The following is a 21,623-nucleotide window of genomic DNA, read 5'->3' on the forward strand; positions in this document are numbered from 1 at the left end:
ATACTTAATTTCTATTATTAAGTTAAGATAGCATTACGGTCATAACAAATTTACTGTTTCGAAAGTTTCTCGAAAATAACCGTTTTATTTTGGCTATTCAGTTGTAGTGCCCTTTCACGTACACCCTAAACCAAAAAAATGAAAAAAAAAATGCACAATGGCAGTACATCTTAATACGAATACCCATTCGTTCTAGAAATAGTTACGGAAATTCTAAATTATGCTTTAAAAAAAAATAAAATGAATCACAATACGACAACTAAAATATGAAAACTTTAAAAGACATACTATCGTTTAGTTGACAACAGGAAATGTTTTGGGGAAATAAATTGACTGGGGGATAGGAGAGCGGATATTGTTTATGTACACTTAAGATGTTATCCCCTACCTTGGTTAGTGAAAGATTATTTTGAGACATTGCTTCTATGAGGGACGGGGTCTACTGGGTAAAGTTAGTTGGTCAGGATTCCACTAGATCGACATGTAACAGAACCGTTTTATTACGCTTGCTTTGAGTTCACAAGAGGCCAGAAAAGATTCTAACTTTCTACCAGATGTTTATTATCTAGCTTTGTTGTAAATTTTCGTAATGCATTTTGCTGTTGGTGCATTCAAATTTATTACATTCATTTAAAAATCAGGCCCGTCAAAGAAAAAAAAAAGTAATACGTACATCATAATTTTTACATCCTCTTACTTTAAATTAAAGGGAGTATCTTGATGGTATCAAATAAGCGATTTCTAGTGTTTTTTTTCCCGGAAATATACTTTTCTGCAATCGCTAAGTAAGGATGGTGTCATCACTATTATACTAAATCAGTGGTCGCTAAACTTTTGAGCGTGTGAGCTAGCATAGCATTTATAAATCTTCTAGTGAGCTTCCAAGGAATACTGGACGAAAGAAAGTACGCAAAATGGAATTAACACACGTTTATTGCCTACAAACATACATTTCTAGTATTAAAATCTACATATCTGACAGTAAGTGTAACAAAAAATTAAAATGCACATCAATGAGAAGGGGTGGAACTGTTTTTGGCCATCAAGTATTTTCTTGAAGTTTGGAGAGTATGTTGTAGCAGCCATTCTGATGCAGTTGTCCAAATGTTCATCGGTCAGTCTGTTTCTATATTTGCTTTTTATGAACTTCATACTTGAAAAAGATGCTTCACACAAGTAGGTTAGAGCTGAACATAGCTTTCAACCTCAATGCAACTTGAATTACAATTGGATATTTTTCTTTGGGGACTAGAGGCCAAATATTTCCAGTGATAGAAAGGGTTCTTAGAGACAGATCATTTTGAAAATCGACAAATTCCATTTCAACTGCAGCCTGATCTCCACCGAAATGTTTTACAACACAAGCTGATTAATCTTCTGCATCGATCTCTACAAATGGAGAGTTGACGAATTGTGCCACAATCAATATGCTTTTAAAATCTTGGAATCGTTGTTCGAATTGTTGTCTTATGTCTGAAAGAATTTCCACAAGCAACTCAGGGTTGCCAACCCGAGCGTGGCCGTGAGCTACCCAAAATTACCCCGCGAGCTACCGGTAGCTCGCGATCGACTGTTTGGCGACCACTGTACTAAATTTAGTGCAGATATTTTGTAACATTAAAGATTGGTATATCTTCCGTCTTAGCTCTTTAGCTACTCTTAATAAATAAATAAGAAGCCATGAATGAAATTGGCAATAATCTTCCTACCTTTTGTGTGAATGAATCACTCACCATTTGAATGAGTTCAAATAAAAACAATGCAGCACAATTTATTTTAATTTTTTTTGAATGGCAGATTGGAAATGAACATGTGTTAAAGAAATTGTATTTATAGAAAATAATTCAAAGTGTTTCTGGGACTTTACCCAATCTGTAAAGCAATACTGAAATTCTATTTTTAATTTGGTTTGTTTTATAATTGACAGACGCCACGTGACAAGAGTAGTTGATATGGCCGTACACCAGGCATTGAACTTTTACTTCTTTATTTATTTCAATTTTTCTCTCTTTTGTTCTGACAAAGAGAACTCGTCCTTCTAGTTTTTGCAGAAAAACATAGATGACGTAGCACGTACTAACAATTATAATTTCAATAATAAAAAAATTAAATTAATAAAAGAAAAAACTAATATTTTATGCTCTCTTTTATTGTTATAATAAAAAGAATTGTAAAAGAAATAGAGATAGGGTTTTCGAAGTTCAGGAATCTATTTAACGGAAACACTATTTAAAGATTTGAGTTTTATAGGAAGGTTTTGTAAATTAAGTAAGTAAAGTAATCGTCTATTTTTCAAGCGGGGCTTAACGTCCAACTACCAATTTAGGTGTCGTGGACGGAGGCGACTAGCAAACATACTTTACTGTAAATTTCTTTTATTAACCATTAAATAAAATCCAAGGCCTAAGACCGGGAATTAAACCCAGTACCACATTAAATAATTAGCTTCGCAGGTCTCGCCTCTAACCGCTCGGCTACCGTGGTAAATTAAAATACTATATAAAAAATCTAGTGGTTTTCGTGAGTGCCGATAATTAATTGTGAACCAGAAGGAGGAGCTTAGTTTTAGATTTAGATAGTTTAGCAGCAACTGCCTTAAATATGAAGTATTTTAGTGTAAACTCTGATACACTTTCCAAGCCATGTTTTTAACCACAAGGGAACAAAAAAAATTTAAAAAGTCTTCTTTAATTAAACCAGACCTTCATTAAAATTGTTAATCAACTTCTTATGATAATTTCTCTTTGATGAAAATGTCGCAATCAAGATGAAAAGATAAGAAAAAGTTTTAAAAAAATAAATAAATACAGCTAATGAGGATTGTTTTAATTTTGTTTTTCATTAATTTTCTTTTTTGATAGTTTAAAAAGACGAAATAAAGTGTGGAAAAAACTCAAGCATTCTAAAGAGTTTCACGCTGTTAGGAAACTGAAATAGCATCGACATGTTTTCTAAATTTAGATATATAAACAGTTTTTTAAAGGCTTTTTTTTAAAAAAATCAAATTCAGTCATCCTTTTAAATGTTTTTTTTTTTTTTGCTAATTTCTTATTGGATGACCTACAAACAGGAACCATTCTAAACTTAGCCTTAGTGTGGAAATGTTTTATAAAAATTTTCCAGCATCACTAAAAAAAAAAAATTATGTACACCCAGACGACGAGGTTAATATAGAAATTTATATTTAAGTATGTTTATTAGTCACCACCGTCTACGATATCTATTTTTTGGTAGGACGTAGAGCAAAAAAATCAAAATATGGCCCTAAACTTAGTTTCACGCTAAGTTGTAGTATAACAGAGTCTCCAGTTCTCTGCATTCATTGACGATCTTCGATCTGGCGCTTAGGGCAGCCGTCTGAGAATACTTAAGAGTAACTTCTACCCTTTACAAAGTAGCCAGCCATCCCTTACTACATCTCCTAAGTCCACCCTCTATAAATAATGCCTGAAGCATTAACCTCTCCGGTTAATAAATTTAAACGCTTTACTGTGTTTATATAATGGACACAATGTAACAAAGTTAAATGTAAACTATGAATTAATCTGTAATTAAGGTTGCCAAAATGAATATTACATCACGAAAATACTATTTTTGTAGTAGATCTTTCTCTCTTGTTTACTGCCTCTACTTAGATTATAATATTGTTGATTTTCCTCTCAAGTTTAATGCTTTTGTTTACTCGGCCATTAAACAATGATAAAATAAGAAATTATTAATGTGGTGAGGAAAAGTGGGTAGCTCTGAACTTTATGAATATGGAAAAGTTGTAGGAAAAAGTGTTGAAGAAAATTTCTTGGCGTTTTAAAAATTCATTATTCGTGGGAAATTCAATTTAGAAAAGTAACTTCAACAGAAACCATGTTATTGCAGTAACCATGTTTTTTTGTACACATTCATATTTTCAAAAAAGTTTAATTTTCAATTGGAAGTTAATATTTTTGAATTACAAAAAATGTGTGTTTATCTGTACAAAATATCTTTTAAAAGAAATTTACAAGAAACATAAATATTTCTTATCATTTTAGTTACACCAACGGGACCCATGTGCTCGCACAATTAGGCTGACTCCAATCAACCCTTCGTGAGCCCTCTTGTGAACGATAACAGATCTTCTTCTTCTTCTTCAATGCTTCCCCATTCGAGTTAAGGACGTCTGCTGTCCACGGCAATGTCACAATATGCCCCATTAACCATATCATTTGGTAAATATAATAATAGTAATTACAAAATAGTTTTTTCCTTCATTCAAATTCTAACTAACGGTTTACTGTTTACATCTGGAGAATCGCTATTGGCAGATTATGCTACCAGCTGGAAGGTGAATGTGCTCAGCATGTTAATGTGTCTATATTATACAATACAAACTTGTATACCAATGTATTGACCACATGCATACAATATTTGCTACATAGGCACGTATATGGTTGCGCCTAGATTTCATATTGAATACTGCAGATCAGCCCAGATGGATGCAAATTGTATAATATTAATACTATAACGATTCATAATTATATGACCCGCATGATTATCATTGTTAATTGTTATTTAGACAATATCTGTGTTTATGTGGGTTATTTAAAAATATTAATTGTAATTCCATAATGAATTCGCTCTGCGTATTTTAAATCTAGTAGATTTCCGATTTTGAGAATTCACCGGAAACAATTTATTAATGGTTACATGATCTGTTGCGGAACTATAATAGAGATTTTAATTAAAATAGACTGAGTTAGTTCACTCATTATGATAGTTAAGATTGTTCTTTGTTATCTTTCAGGCAACCGGTGCCGCTTTATTGACTCCTGATCTAATTTATTTGTTTTATGTGCGGTTGTTAAAGGCTTAATTAAAGTTAAAAAGTATTTTAAAATTCACGCATTCCGAATCCTGCGTGCATCTACTTTTGTTAGAAAAAAAATGTCAATAAAGAAGTATGTGATTCTTCCGCCTCTGTACACGATACCTAATTGGTAATTTAACGTGTAGAGAGTAATACACGCGCACTCAATCTGTTACAGTAAGTATACACTATATATAACTAGACTACAAAAATCCGAAACACAACAGTTTCCTATCCAAGACGTGACAGCATAGTTGGGGGGATACGTGAGGTATGCGGGATATTGGTAGCTGCCGCCTCTCCTGTCTTACTCTTTTAGTATGTGTTTCTAGGGCTGTTCGCCAGAGTAGGGTGGCCGGATGTTACATAACCCAGCGCGCAGAACGTACCGTATTGGAATAAGATTTAGTATATCTCTCTCTCTTACTCACTCGCTCCATCTCTGTCTCTATCACTCTCTGTTTATCGGTGAGTTCTTGGTGGAGTATGTGACGCCGTGTACTGGGTTAGATTTATTGGAAATATCTACCACAGTTTCTACAGTACAGTAAGATGTACCCAGTTTTGTTAAATCAGCCGTTCTGTGTAGGGCATATTATAAGGATTCTGTTTAAACTTCAGCAATCATGATTTCTACTATTACGTCGTCATTGCTTTCTTCATTACTTACACTTTCTCTTCCTTTTTTTTTTTTACTTTCTCCTACTATTTGGTAAGGAGAAGATTGTGATCGCATTTCGTTGTAGAGTTTTTTTCCCACCGGAAAAATCTTATTTTGAGAGCACTGGAGTCCAAAAAAAGTGTTTTACCTCTTACCGCAGTTAACGTAGTTAAAGTTGGCTGGCTGCGCTTTCATCTTGAGCTGATCCCTTCCCTATGTCATCGATCAGTTACTTTTATTTGAAACTTTTTTATGTATTTTAGAAAACTTTATTTAAGCGGAGTTGTTTTTAACGAGGGAGAAGTTAAACCCTTTTATAAAGTGACATTTTGTTATATTTTAAAGCTCTAATATGTGTATAACTTTCAAGAGTATGAAATGCCTTTTTTTTGTCTTTTTTTTTAGATTGGCCGTAAAACAACGTGTCATTTAATTCTTGGGGAGCTGTTACGTCATGCTTCCTTTAAAAGTGTCATTATTGTGAACATGTAAAATATTAAAAGCAACTGTCTTTTTGGTACGAATTCTGAATTCCAAATTAAATATATTATTTAGATTTAAATATTTTGCTAGAATGCCGTAGAAAAAAAAAAAGAGATGCTGAAAGATGTACAGTAATGAAGTAATGAGGTAATAAGAGAATAAAGAGACTAAGGATTTCCCAGAACGGAAGTATGTTAAAGTCGTCCTTTGTAGAAAGTTTCTTATTAGAAAATAAAGCGATGAATGGAACGACTTCAAGAAGAGAGAAAAATGAAAAAAGAAAAAAAGTGAGAAAAGATCTTTATCAGATAAATACAATTTCTTCATAGAAGTATACAAAGGGGGTAAATGTTGGAGGATGTCCGAAGAAGAAGAGGAAGAAGGTAGAGAGGGATGTTAAGTGGTGGGATGACCCTTCAACTGGAGGGTAGCAAACAGCACACGTCACCTCGTGCTGTATCGACCACACTGGATACCACCTGTTACTCTCCAACATCACGGTCGTCAGAGTCATGTGTGTGTGTGTGTGTGTGTCTTTGTGTGTTGGGGGAGAGAAGTGGCGGTTGAGTCTATACATCCCATTCCTCCTGACTTTACCATCATCCCATTCACAAGATCAACGTCCTATCCACTGCCACCCACTATCATCGCCACAGAAATCCCATTTGTGGCTAGCAGGGTTTCTTTAACTTGCCGGTAGGCTGGGTTGGTTTTCTTGTTCTCTTATGTGTCATCTGAAGTTACTTCTTCGCATTTCCTGCAACTGTTACCCCTTGGAAAACTAAGGAACTATTTAAATATTTATTTCAGAACAGGATTTTCTTCACGTCAATTTTCAGCGGTGCCATTTCCTCTTTTTTTTTCTACTTCTAGTTATCTCTCGTAAGAGGACCTATTGCGATTGTGAAGTTTTTCTCTTTAGAGTTTCCACTGGCGATACTATTGGAATTTTCTTTGAATCGGAAATTTTAGCTGTACTCCATGATAATTTATATAACACAGGACCGTACATTTTACTGAAATAGTGTAGAGGGAAGCCTATCTTCTCTTAACTCTTAAGATGTCTCTTAAGTAAATATTTTACGAGGGGGGAAAAAATCAAATAAATCAATTCAAATAAAGTTTAAGGAAAGGAGGTAGCTGTTTTTGAGAAAATCTTCTAAAAATAAAAAATTAATAAGGTTTAGGGTACTTCCGGTTTATCAGATTTTAATCTCTTCTGGAAGAGTCTAAGTGAATTAAAATTTGATAAATACACATTTTCAGCTTCCTACGATTATTAGTTTTTGGTATTTTTTTGTTCATAGGCTCATAGGCTTGCGAAAACAACCGAATTTTCAGAACCATGAGGAGATGAAAAAGGATTATTCAAATGAAAACTCCCAGTCAGAAATCTACACTATTGCAGCATCTTCTCTTATTTGGTAAATTAAGAGGAAGTGATCCATTTATTACGTTAAATATTTTAAATTTTGTAAATATTTATATAATTTAATGTATTTATATATACTAAATTTGCCACAAGTTGCTACGCTTAAGCCAGGCATAATCTGTGGAAAACTTATATTTATAAGCACATGGGCAACATATATCTCTACCGCCCGGCTCAAGAAGTTGTTATCGCTTCATTCTGTGGACTAATGACTGTGATTTGACCTAGTTTTCCATTCGCTAAACTGGGCATTAAGGCGCCGGTTTCCGGGTTTAGCTGTTTAAGAGATTTACCTTTTTTACTCTTACGCTGCAGAACCAATCGTGGACATTTTTTTGCCCCTGGATAAATTTCTTGTTTCATTTCTCCGTGTGTAATCTAGGTTCACTAACAAACTCATCAGGTGGCACCATTTCATTGATTCAGGTGCCACCATAGATGTTCTGATGGTGAAGGCCAACCCTCTAGAATATAATCCCTGAAGAATATATCCCTAATCTAGATTTTCCTCTCAAATATGATTTCAGAACAATTTATGGTCTTTTGTGGTTGATATATAATTTCGGTCAGAATAAATTTACTGCTAAAAAATTCCAAGTAGGGCCTAAGATTTGCTCTGTCATTTACACGTGGCTCTAAATTTTTTATTTGAATCATTTTGCCGACAAAAATTGGATTTAGAAACATTTATGGGTGTGGTGAGAGGCTGGGCTTTTTGTTAACGTGTTATTTCAGTATAATGTAATATTGTACCTGTACCATGAAGGAATTATCTCATTGTTCAGCGAATACTGGATTGTTTGTAGAAGACTGAAGAGCTATCTGTTACAAAATACGTTCTGTTAAAAGCCTCAACGAAAAAAGTAGAAGAAAAACTTAGGTTCAGGAGTGGTATTTGAAATGAAGCGTTTAAAAAGGAAAAAAAGAAAAAGCAAAAAAAAAATGAAATAAAGATAAAAATGTAACCGGGTAGACAGCACCTAAGATGTAGTACCAACCAAACTCAAGTATACAGGGTGCTAGCAGAAACATAGCCAGATATACTAGAAATGGAATACACCGAAGAGTTGCAAAAAAGAAGACTCTCTATGGTGAAGAAGGGGCCACACTATCTAAGGATGTATAACCGCTCCCAACCGACATTTCTCTCCTCTCTCCTCTTCTCTCCTATATAAATTATATTTTATGAAAACATTCATTTTCTTTTCAACTTATTCTGCTCCGAATAAATATATCTTTAAAGGTGAAATATATATATATGAAAATAGTTCCGGTTATGACTTATTCAAATATATGAAGTAATATATGTATTTTTAATTTATCTGCTCATAACTTTGTAGATAAATTCATTTTTCGCTTTCATATCGTAATGTGTCAATTATTCAAACAAAAATCGAGAATATAGTAGTTAGTCAAATTAAATCAGTCATTTTAATATAATGTTTTTTAGCTTAACATATTTTTGGCCAAAATCGGGACATCCAAAATAACATTTTACTTTCTTTAAAAGACTCTTTTTTTTACCAGTTTTTCAAAATTTTCTTTGAAAAAGGTTGTAAATATTTTCTTAAAACTTCTTTATAATCACTGTAGATCTATTATTTGAAACTATTTACTAGGAAAATCATTTCTGGATGGGGGTCGGGTGCTGTTTAGGCTTTTTTCTGGTTTGTCATCTATAAATAAATAATGCTAATAAGTATAACTAGATTTCCACGCGTAGATCTCGGGTTCGAATCCAGCTGTAGGCCTTTTAGATTTTCTCTTTCCACGAGCTTCTTACAGTTCACTGTCTTCTCATGGACAGTCGACTGTAATGAGAGAACATTCGCGCAGAGGCCCCGTTAGTGCACTGAAAGAAATTCCGGGCGCCAATGACTTCAGATGTTGACACACCTTAAATAAGAAAATAAATAAATAATAATTACCATACTAATGTGGAAATAAATTTTTTTTGAATAAGAAGAAAATTGGCTGACCGAGAAAATAGCATGAAAATGAATTTATTTTTCATTATTTGGAGATTTTTCTTTTATATTGATGCCCCACACATGGGTATATGTATATCTATAACTTTTATTTAAAAACGTTTTCTCCCAGGAAAAATCGATTTAAATGATCTCTATGGAAATTAAACATATTCGTAAAATCTCCAAGTATGACAAGTAATTTGCAAATTAAAAATCTAATATAGAGCCATATTTTGAATTTTATTGAACACGTCTCAATATTAAGTTATTTAAGTGTACTTATAAAAATTTTAGTGTGAACTAATAATAAGTAAACTTTATGATAATTTTATCCATTATTATCGTTATCTTTGTCTTTGGATGTCCATCATATTTTTTAGTAAACAGATATAACGCTATCTACGTCATGTCAGCGTTTATCTGCTACTAAACCTTTCATGTCTCATTTCCCCGTTTATCTTTATTATTATCAGCTTATTTTTTTTATTACTATTATTATTTATTTTTATCATCTCTTTGTTATAAAGAATTTTGTTCCATTTATTAGAAACAAATTTTATGTTAACTTTGAGTCTTCTTTATTTCATTAAGGAAATTGTTTGAGGAAACTAATTGAGAAATTAATTACTATATTTTAACAAAGAATTAAGGATTCTAGGTTTTTGGAATAGATTGTCGGCTCCATATGTCTTACTTCCTTTTTTAAAGGTTTTAAGTAGCATTTAAAGTCGTATCTAGTTCACATAATTATCACAGCTTTGTTAAAACTAAAAATTTCCATTATAAAAACAAAAAGAAATTAGTAGTCTGGTGTGAAAATCTTAAATTCACTTTCTCTTACACAATTTATAATTTAAAATTGAAATTATTTTGTGCAAAAAAATCGCTAAAAAAAAATAATTCAAAGAAATAGCACTTTCGCTTCAGGGATTTTCTTCAGATTTTGTAATTTAGTTTACACATTTACTGCCTGTTAATATTACACAGGTAATAAAGTTGTTAATTTTACTTGAATGAGACTTTAGAGTAAGGCTTAACCTTTCTCTCTCTCTCACACAGAGCTTCTTTAATACTTTGTGCGGGCAAATAACAGAAAACTGAGAAATCGATTCCAATAAATTGATACTTTTATTTTTATCGAAAAGCTTGTTATTGAGTTTGTGGTAGCACAGATCGGAAATATCAAATCATATGTGCATCGAGTTTTTCATTTTTGAGTTACTCAATTCGTGCAGACCAATTCGTGAAACACACTAATTCGGGGGAGACAGTAAAGTAACGCCTAACCCACATTGATACTCTACATATTTGTTGTAGGTATGTAATATTTTTTATTTGTTTTTAAATATTTTTATGCAACAAATTAATTTGAATTATTTGACAACCTCAAGGCTAGCGACTGTATGTATAACTAGATTGGAATAACATCCCACGGAATGTTTACGCTGTGGGCTATTTTATAAGTTCACATGTGGGAGATTTTAATTTATTTATTTTACCTTAAATATATTTTTCTGGAAAAAAACAAAATGTATTTCTATTAGGAAATCATTGATCTACGTTATATAAGCATTTTGTAAAACTGTATTGAAAGTTTTGTTTAAGTCACACTAAGTGTGGTTCTTTCTATTGCTTAACGTGGCCTTTACAAGTCTAAACTGCTGAATTAGGTGTCATGGACGGTAAACAAATGAGCCAACAAGCACGCGGAGTTCCTAGGTGGTCACCCAACAAGGTGCTACCCACGTCCGATGTTTCTTAAGTTGGGTGATCGGACTAGAACAATTCAATATGATTTGGCCGTTGGCAAAATTTACACATGTAAAGCACTATATTACCGTTTTAGTAAGTGTGTAAATAAAAATAAAAAAGCGATTCATGCCCAAATTACCGCCCAACTTGAGCTATTTGTTAAATCTTAATTTAAAGGATGATAGCATTTGCTATTTCCGAGTGATTCTCCAAAGTAAGAAATTCAATTTAGAAGGCGACGACAGCAGGTGACGGCCTGACCTCAGTGGAAATTCACTTAGTAGACACTTTTCTTGGTGTTTTTCTGTTCCCCTCACTCACTTTTCCATTCTAATCCGCCCCACTCCTTTTAATTGAGTTGGAAAAACTTTTGGTGTAAAGGTTTTTGGTAGGGTTTAAAGTTTTTTTTTTTTTATCAACTTTTTTTTTTTCTGTAAGAGGACTTTGTAACGAACTTTATTTAAGTAATTTCATCCCACGGGACACTCTGGTAAACGGATTGCAATGAGTCTAGTTTAATACGATTTACTCTCTTTATTTATCTAATATCTTTTATTTTTCAAACTTCCCTTTTAATAAAACTCTACGAACCATTAGCGGACGTACTTTGGTCGATGACATCATTACTAAAAGCTTGTAAGATTTTATCTCGGAATGACGAAGCAATTTTTTATTTTAATTTTCCTTTATTGTTGTAATATGTGATCGATTGTATGTGCATAGATCAAGAACGGAGAACGCATGGAATTAAAAACTAAATTTGCATTTTACTTTTAGACGGTTGCTGTGATTAAGAGTAAAAAGTTGTATTAATCCCTTTACGTATATTAATATGGCGTGATTTAAGGTGAAACTGAAGTGCTTCTGGTCTAATTGCCTTAAACTGCAGAATTATTTTAAATGGTTATCGCTTTAGTTTGCATTAGATTCATCTCGTAATTCATGCATGACTTATGGTTGAAAGTGGACCATCTTCCCAGAATGTGAGCTACACATAATATGAAATCGGAATGGTCCCGATCAATTCCCTCAATGTTTTCTCTCAAAAGTCTCCGAAACATTTGCAGTCTTGGGCTGCCATTGGTTTTTAGTAATTCTTATCAAGTTAGATTTTATGACTTTAAAAGTGTTCGGCTGATAATCGGAACTTAAACGTGTCAGAAGCACGTTCTACTGTCCAGCGACATCCCCTTAAAATATATCAGTATGAGATTTTTAAGCAGAGTGACTTAAGCTCAAAAAAAAAAAAACAACAGGAATTAGTGGATGTTGGATTCTGTGTTACTTTTTCTTGAGATATTTTTATTGGTAAATTATGTTTTTGTTATTATTTTTCCAATTTAGTGAAACTTTTGGGGTGAAACTATTTCCATGAAAATATAAGAATAAGCTAAATTAAAACTCCATATCACACGAGACCTGCCATAATATCGTATATCCAGGCATTTCACTTCCATTGTAGAGAAAATTAAATAGAAAAATGTAAGAAATTTTTCTCTTTGGAAGAAAATTACAGTGTCACAATGATTTAGTGTTTTCCATGGTTTCATACTTGAACTGAATTTAATAAAAAAAATTCCTAAAGACGGCAGAGAAAATCCATGGATTAATTGTAATATTTCTAACAAGATAAAGTAACATCATCAACCAGGCTATTTTTTTTTTTTTTTTTTTATTACAGAATTACACACAGTTTTGTAATGTTGAGAATTTTTCTTGCGGTGTAATTGTAATTGTAATTTTTTGGATATCATTAGCGTGCAACTATTTCTGGGTGTTATAGCATAAAAAAACTGGATGTAGCCTCTGCCTTCTGTGCAGTTCTGGTAGCCAGGTTCCCCAAGCCTAGACAAGGATAATGCCTAGGCAGAGAGGTGCGATTAAACAGGAAATTTTATTGCATTTTTGAGGAAGACACTCCAGGATGTTTTAATTGAATTTTTTCACAAAGAATGTTTCAAAACGAAAGTTATAGATTTAAATATAATGAAAATTAGTGTAGCAAGTTTATAGGAAACCTTAAAAAAGAAAATTGCTATCGAATTGTTTCCTTTTTCGCGTTACCATGAATACAGGAGTCTCACACTCACACACCACTTTGGAAAAACCATTTTTTCTGACATATAATTGGGACCTCCAATAAAAGTAAATAAATAAATAACTAGCCATACTAGTGCGGCTAGTTTTAATCTAGGGTAAAATAGAAACAATATTCCGACCTATTGCTGGAAACGAAGTAGCGGATATTCCATTTAACTTCTAGTTGAAACTCCTCAGCAGAATTATGTGTTCCAGTTATTTCTAAAGAACCTTACTTATTTTGTTTTTAATAAGACAGGAAGTTTCCCTATTAAGGGTCCATTATCTAATCAAATTATTACAGTATCTAAATGTACGATACATTAAACTTCCTCATTCAGTTAAGTTCTTCTATATTATTATTCTCTATTGTTATTATTATTATCATTATTATTTTCCATTACTTACCAACTGTCCAGTCGGTCTTCTCTCGCTCAGGTAAAGTTTGTATTGGTCAGGATAATTATTTAGTCATAAAATTTTCATTACTGTATTAGTAATTTATTTAGATGTCATACTTGATTACCCAACTGTTTTTGTAAGGCTAACGAAGAAACAAAATATAATAATATATCTATCCCTCCGCTTCCTTTTTTATTATTATTTATAATATAATTTTTGTTTTACTTCCTTTTACTGCTAAAAGTCTGGGTCGCCCGGTTAAAGAGCCACCATTTGGTATTAAAAACCTTGTTTTTTTTTTATCAACAAACTTCAATTTTATGACTTCATGTGTTTGAGCATCATATCCTGTTCATACAGTGATATATTTTCATCTCCTAACTCTCGCCTTCTTGGTTTTTACTAAAAACAAGGCAGATGATAGCCTCTGTAGGTTCTATCAGGAAGAGGAGGAAACAGCACTGCACGTGTTGTGTCAGTGTGAGGGGCTCGTGTGGCTAAGGATGTTACTCCACGGGGGAGGAAAAACCAAGGCCTTGAGAGCTTTACCCAAGAGTCGCTCTCCAGAATTAAGAGTCTGATTAAAAGGGCGAGTCTAGAGGGCGAACTTTAGAGTGAGGGGAGCCACAATAGATCCAAAGGGGTCGCAGGGGCGTAGGCCTTGAGGCCGCCCTAATCTAATCTACTAAAAACATTTTCAGAAATTCATTTCCGCTACTTGAATATGACTTTTCATTCGTGAAGTTCAGGGTTCATGATCTCACGGAAATTAAACGGTAGTGTTAAAAACCTAGATTAGTGTACCACAGACATCTTTCTTCTTTCCAGATCTTGCTTCTTTGCCAGGAAACTAAACTCACGATAGCTTTATAATCAAAACTTGACGCCAAAATTAAACATTTTTTTTTCAACTTTAAATTCCGTTCTTCTGGTTTTTTCAACTTATCTTTATCCAGCTGCTACCAGCACCAATCCCTATAATCTTTAGGAAGGAATTGGTCTTCACTTCTCTGTATATTGTCCTGCTTTGGCAACTGTTAGTGTGTTGTTAGGTTCTTGAGGAATGAACATTCAGAAAGCCCTCTCGGTTTATTACTAAACAGATAATAAAATGAATGGTAGATTGTTGAAGAATGAATTATGTAGTTGATTTGTTAGCGAAGTTGCAACTGTTTTGGATGGAATCTAGTCTCATTCTTGCCTGGTATGCAGTAGGCTTTTATCAAACACGGTTCTTCTTGAATAGCGTTCTAGTTTGTTCAACTTCTCTTCCTTGTAACGTGTATTCTTGTTGTCTACATTATTCGCGGCCAATAGCTCTGAGATTTGTGGTAAGGAAGGAGTAGTGATAGCTTCATCCCCTCCTTAAAGAGAATCTGTACGAGGGGATGGCCTTTTTGATTCTCTTCCTCTTGAAGGTATTCTCCTCTTTCATCCCTTTCGGCTATAACAGCCCTAAGAGCCGTCAATAGAATTAATTACGTCGTAACATTCGGGTGTTGTTCTTAGGTAATTATCCACTCCACTTAAAAGCGATTGTTAAAATTAACAAGACCTCGACAGCTGATTATTATTAATATAATAGTAATAATAATAATTATTATTATTATTTTATTTTTTTGGAGGCCTGAAATAAAAGTGAAGCAAATAAAGTTAAACAAAGTTTATTACATGGTTGTACACAGGCTTACCTAATTATTTCGCTCTATACATTGTAGATGATCTGGGATCAGGATCCATTATTGGGGTTTTGTACTTGACGATGCATATTCACCGTTATCCTCCTGTGTAAATGATGTTTCACTCGTTTCAGTTTTTCGAAATGATGTAAACCTGTAAAAGGTATCTCTCAAGGAACTTATGCCTCTCGAGGTAGGTCTCTGCGATTGGTCAGTCCGGTTCGTCGTAGGTAGTGCAATGGGTGACTCTTCGGACAATGAACTCATTGATGATGGCTGGGAAGCTGAACCAATCGGTATTATAATGGTGGGCAAAATGATTGGTTTTCGAATTTTACAATTTTTTAATGTACTGCAAATCGTAAAAATGGCAAATAATGTTGAAAATAATGCAGCCACAAAATAATTTACCCACATCGGCATCAATACCAACTCAAAATGTTTGATTGATTGAGTTTTACATCCAGTTTTGTACATGGTCTCTTTTGTGCACATTAGAAACATGTTATGTTCGACTGGGCAACAAGTTCTTGGGAGAGTTACATGATTAGCCCAATGTTTTGGCCCATGGAAGCCACAACAGGCTGTAATATACTGTAAAGTATTTACAGCTTTCCTATATTTATAATCTGTCCCATAATTTTCAAAAGCATTTTTAATATTTTTCACAAAATTTTCTTTAAAATTTTGTTGATAACTCTTCACAAAAGTGCCCGCTGTTACAAACAACAATGTTAAAATGAACAACAATAAAGCGTAAACTCTTATAATGTGTGCGGACTCAACGTAATAACCATATAAGCCAATAAACGTGAACGATAAACATAAAATACCCAAAACTGTTGCTCCTGCTCCAATAAAAATTATATTTGGCATTAATATAATTACCGGTTCGTACGATACACTGATATCTAATCCATGTATGATGTTGATGCATCCAAACATAACGCAGACTATCACAATTATTATTGTTACAGCGCGTTTACTGCAGTTAATTTCAACTGTAGAACCACGTATCATAATCTCACACTTGATGAATGCACAAAAATAATTTTATCCCATACATTTATATGATTTGCTAAAATATTTAAAACATTTCTAAGTGAAGTTAATATATCAACAATTAGATAAAACCATATGTTTTTTATTTTTACTAATTAGGTGAAAAGGAAGTATGGCAATCATGTTAAATTTTCGATTTTGATTTTACACCGGAAATATCCATTTTGAGCTGTTGTTGAGCGGGAAAAAAGTGGTTTTGTAAAGTGGTTTGTGTGTGAACAAAATATGGCAAAAACGGGAACCCGCAGGGTGCTGAAAATTTAAACTAAACCATACATTCTTTTTCATTGAACTAGTCACTAAGTTGTGAAAAATTACTGTAGAAAAATAATGATGTTAACGAGTCATGCAAAAAGGTTTTTGTTAGATTTCTAGATGGGCAGCCATTATTAGAGCAAATAATGACTTAAGATTGAGAAAAAGAGCAGATTGCCGACCTGGTCCATCCATTCCTATTACCCAGCTCCTTTGAATTAAGAAAACGATGTGAATTTAAGTAGATTCTTTTATTATTCTTAAGCAAAAACTCATAAAATCATGCAGATTTTTCCATTGTGAATAAAGATTACGGTTTTAATTGACAATGATTAATTTTTTTTTTTTATTTAATCAAAATTCAGATGAAAAGGAAGTTTTTCAATTAACTTATGAATTTTGTAGAATAATAAAATCGTGTATTGTTCTACTCATTTTTATTTTTTAATTTATACTGTGACAAAGAAATAATTGGCAGTTTTAGAAATAACAGTACCTATTTTTTATAAACATAAAATCATTAAATAATTTTTAATTAGTATAAGTCGATTATTGGATCACTAATTCCATCATGCTTTTGATATATATATACGTTGCAAAGAGAAATATAATTTAATTGATATCCGTGTGCAACATCAAACAAATTCCGAATCGACTACTTCATTCAATTTTAACAGTACGTATATGAATAATCCCAAGTCAATTCACAAAAAGACTAATCCTTTCATGCAGATTTGAACCGGAAAGGGATTACTATGTGTTAGTGAAAATATTTTTGCGACATACCCCCCACACTCTTTTCCTACTTCAGTTCTTCACTATCGCCTCTATCACTTTGATAACTGCGAAGGTTTTCCAAAAAGCGTGGGGACTCAACACCCACAATTTGTTCTTAACGCTTCCTAGATGTTCTAAAAAATGGCTCCTCCTTTAAATCCTAAGAGAACCATGCACTACAGGGAAGTTCTAGGAAGAAAGAAGGACAGGTATTAGTCACCTCCCAAGATATACCAAAAAAATAGCCTCAAAATAGACGGTTGGAAGTGTTCTAAGAAGGGTGTATACCCTTCAAGCCGTGGTTGCTGCTGAGGCACTCTAGATATTCACCATTGAAAGGATGGAGAGCCGACAGAATACCCTGATGGCAGAACGCCTCATCCAATTCCCCAGGAAGAATATATCGCGCCCTTAACACCTAGTGACCACACAGGCTCTCAGTGAAACAACCTCCCAGAATGAGAAGGAAGTCAATACGTGGGGATGATCTCGCTCTAATAAGCCTCACCCAGAAAAGGACATATCCTTCTTCATCCATCGGATATTTACGAAGGACATGAGTCCAGTGCTACGAATCTATTGTCTAGGGAAGAGAAAGGAGCAGCAGAGGATATCTTGCTCTCTTGTTCTTTCACAGATGTTCTAAAGTTGACTACCTTTGCCTACCTCTCAGCAAGATGAAGAGTTTCAGGGTTATACATATCAATCCCAGGTGTGAAACAAGTCGTCGTACCGCCTCTTAGGCCGGTTTCATAGTTGTCCAGAAGTCACCTCGAAGAGATACCAAAGCGGATTTTACCCCTACCCTGCTTTCTATACAAACATTCTGACAGTAGATATTAGTCTATAATAATTTATTTATAAACAAATCTGCTTTGCATAAAATAATGTTGCTTTGATTGTACAAAATTAGATGAAATTTAAGAAATAACGTTGTACTCCAATAAAATTGAAAAAAATACCTCATTACGTGAGTATGAAAATGTTATCAGCTGTACTAGAGTGAAAGTTATGCATTTTTATATTATATTATTATTATTATTATTATTATTATTCATTTTGTTGCTATCTTTTTTATTCAAACCATTAAGGACGTTCTACTTAGTTTTGGTACTTCATTTTCTTTCTCTTTTCAGCATTACTACTGACGCGTTATATTAAAAGTACCGTTTGAAAAATCTAATTTTCAAACAATTTGTGCATATTTAGTTATCATTCTCTAAAACTACAATATCCAGTGCAGTTGGAAGGATATAAGAAATGGCAATCCTTTGACAGGCCAGATATAAGACACAGCGGAAATATTTTGTTTTAAACGGATTAGATTATGTGAAAATCGACATTGGGAATAAAAAAAAAAGTAACTGCTCATCTTTCTGAGACATCCAGCTATCAAATTAGGTTGTAATTGTAAAGTATGTTTGCTATGACATCTAATTTGGTAGCGGACATTAAAGCCCGCCTAAAAAAGCAGGCATTACTTGACTTTAATTTCTTTAATTGTAAAAGGTGTTTAAAAAAAATCGCCAGAGTGGGTGAACTATTGCATCATGGTCATCATCATGAACTTAGTGTAACTCCCAATGATCCTCTAGGGCGCGAAATACTTGGTGCTAGCTCAGTGATTAGCATTGACTAGATTCCAGATCTAGGTTCAGATCCAGCTGCAGTGCCATAGATTTTCCCTTCCTAGTAGCTTCTTACAACTCACTGTCCGTTGATTGACGTAGTGCTGTCTGTAACGAGAGAGAATTATCAAGAATAGATATTTCTATTAAAATAATTTGTCTGTTAGTATACGTGTTTTATTTAATGAATGTGTTTTCTTATCATGCCTGAATGATATAGATAACGAAATAAAAATCTAAAAAAATTACATTGTGCAATATGTAAAAAATAGTGTGCATTTCAGCACATTAAGAGGCGCTCGTGGCCAGTGACGAAAACGCTATCTATCTGCTGGGTCAAAAAGTTCTTTAGAAAAAAAAAATTAATTAACGCATTGCTCTCAAATGTTATCTTGTGATGTATTTGTTAATTTGTTTAATTTAAAAATAAAAATTGTTTAAAACAAATTTATGATATAAAAAAATATTTACCTATTATTTGTTCACATTGTTTAGGTGGGGATCATTCCCCGCGGCCGATGTTAAAGCGGAACAGCAAGGCTTATCCGTCATCAAGAGAGCCGCCAGAGTGGGGATCACCAACGTTACAATCGTTGGCAAATGTCGTTCCTCGTGGATTAGCGGCCGGCAAAAGGCATCGGCACAGTTTCGCCATCATCATCAACATCATCAGCAGCAGCTACCAAATAATCATCAAGGATTCGAGATGAAATTAAGGGAACGGGTGACCTTGGGCGCTTCAGCATTGGCTGTGCTACTTACACTAGGATTGGTGCTAGATCTACAGTTGGATCTTGGAATGTCCGGACACAGGTAATGTTGTTCTACAAAATTATAAACAAAGAGAAGAAATTGCAATCGCAATGATGTACAGCTTTCCAATTTTCCCGTTCCAATATATCTAATTATATTGCACTTTCCTAGATTTAGAAGTTTTGTTTCAAACATTTCAGTGAAAAATGCTCCTCAACCCTTCACAACATAGCATAGCCATTCGGCTACCATCTTTTCCTCTTTGTATTAGAGTAGCCATCCTGTTACTCTTTTTTTTTTTAAAATTTAACTTTCAAAAATAATGTCAAAGTTCAAAGGAAAACCAACAGAGAAATTTAAGCGCTACAACACCCACTTTTTTTTTAAAAAAAAAAAGAAAACCCTGTATTGAATTTATGTCGCAAACTTGTCGCTTGCCTATAGCTCTTTTCTGTGTTAAAGCAATTTTAAAAACTATTAGATTCATAGTAGATAAAGGGGGGGATACTTTATCAAAGTTTTAAAAATTGCCAAATTTAAACAAATTCTTCTTGAGAATAGGATAGCAAAGCTTCTAGACCGTTTAAAGTTTTTCAGTAAAAGTTGTCTGCAAATTTAAATAGCTACCTCGCCAAGAATTAGGATACGTCAGATATTTCATTTCAGTACAACTGGGACAAACAACATTTCAATAATAAGTGTTATAAATTCTGTGTTGTCCAATGTATTTACATTTTCTACAACTTTAATTTATTTTATTTTAATTTAAAATAAATGATTTTCGCTTCTACGGCTTAATAGCCAGTTGTATGGTGAAGACAACTGTCACACAGTAGTTGGATATGACTGAGCAGGATGCATGTTATAGCCACCTATTTATTAAAAGATATTTAAAGAAAAAATACTTGGAATTAGTAGCATTTTTTTAAATCATTATTTAAGCAGTGAATTATGAGAGTTTGGGCAGAATTTTTTGGGGGAAAAAAATCGTAAAGAGACGTTGAGACATTTCGAGAGGTTGTGTGTTTCTTCCCTCTAATGTGTCATTTAAGTATCTTGTACGGCTCAACTATCTTTACTATATTCATAGGAATTCAATAAGTAAGTAAAATTCCAAATTTAAAGAGAACCGTTTGAGTAGAAGTACCATTTGGCTAAATTCATGTATTAATTTTTAGCTATTATTTTTGGGCACAAATTATTTCTAGAAAATTTGATTACGTAAATAGCTGTAGAAAAAGTCGTGCGAGTTCAAACCAATTTTTTTTTTTTTACTTTCTCTCAGTCTTGGTACAGCGTCACATCAAATTTTTGATAATAAGTTCTCATCAGTGTTCCCTCTAATTTTTTGTGACCTGTGTGCACACATTTTTAAGTGTGTGCAGTTTTTTCCAAAATAAACAATTTTGTGCGGCAATTTAAAAAAGTGCACAGAATAAAAAAGAAGGCAATACTATAATAGTATTAATATTCAGCCAAATTTTGTACCAACTTGCTACTTATACGCATTGACTCAATAGTCAATTCAATAGTTCGTGAAGACAGAATTTAGCTGATTGCTGTGGCTTCCCTTTTCCATTCAAATGGAAAATAAGAAAATTTAAATACTTACAATGTAAAAACGTTGTCTGCTTCTAATTTGTCAAAACAAACAAACAAGAAAAACCATTCACAATTACTTATTATTAAACAATTTTAGAATTAAGGATTACATTTTTATTAATGGCATTTATTTTATAACTTCTCTCTCCTGTCTTTTGGTTTTAACCATTCTGCATAAATTTACAAAAAAATTTGTGCGCGCGAATATTTTTCATGTGCGCTATGTTTAAAATTTATGTGCGCGC

At 33.3% G+C, this 21,623-nt stretch overlaps 2 protein-coding genes and 1 long non-coding RNA gene across 12 annotated transcripts in view; 1 reads left to right on the top strand and 2 right to left on the bottom strand.

The window, feature by feature from the left end:
- Positions 1-21,623, top strand: part of LOC141460039 (extracellular serine/threonine protein CG31145) — a 284,669-nt gene that overhangs the window by 153,815 nt on the left and 109,231 nt on the right. For 6 of the 9 annotated variants that reach the window (XM_074139656.1, XM_074139655.1, XM_074139659.1 and 3 more), the window contains one exon: positions 19,519-19,836. In XM_074139656.1, the coding sequence (XP_073995757.1) occupies positions 19,730-19,836 (107 nt within the window). In that variant the 5' untranslated portion in view covers positions 19,519-19,729. Of the gene's footprint in view, positions 1-4,107; positions 4,206-7,294; positions 7,412-19,404; positions 19,423-19,518; positions 19,837-21,623 lie in introns of those variants that run through there. The other 3 variants (XM_074139658.1, XM_074139651.1, XM_074139654.1) reach the window with 3 other exon arrangements.
- LOC141460050 (uncharacterized) lies at positions 8,539-16,437 on the bottom strand. 2 transcript variants are annotated; one of them, XR_012461690.1, is made up of 2 exons: positions 9,399-10,073; positions 8,539-9,315 (listed from the first exon to the last, which is right to left on the bottom strand). XR_012461690.1 is itself a non-coding variant. In XM_074139687.1 (2 exons), exon 1 carries the CDS (start codon positions 16,319-16,321, stop codon positions 15,362-15,364), a length of 960 nt encoding a protein of 319 aa, XP_073995788.1. In that variant the 5' UTR covers positions 16,322-16,437; the 3' UTR covers positions 8,555-9,315; positions 15,314-15,361. The 2 variants fall into 2 exon arrangements, 1 of the variants encoding a protein (XP_073995788.1); XM_074139687.1 differs by lacking the exon at positions 9,399-10,073 and adding an exon at positions 15,314-16,437 and having other exon boundaries at positions 8,555-9,315.
- LOC141460060 (uncharacterized) lies at positions 17,629-19,621 on the bottom strand. The gene is made up of 2 exons (XR_012461703.1): positions 19,495-19,621; positions 17,629-19,131 (listed from the first exon to the last, which is right to left on the bottom strand). It is a non-coding gene; the product is annotated as an uncharacterized lncRNA (long non-coding RNA).

The sequence above is a fragment of the Rhodnius prolixus genome, unplaced genomic scaffold (assembly GCF_049639745.1).
Source record: "Rhodnius prolixus isolate KJV_2025 unplaced genomic scaffold, Rpr scaffold_6, whole genome shotgun sequence".
NCBI lineage: Eukaryota > Metazoa > Arthropoda > Insecta > Hemiptera > Reduviidae > Rhodnius > Rhodnius prolixus.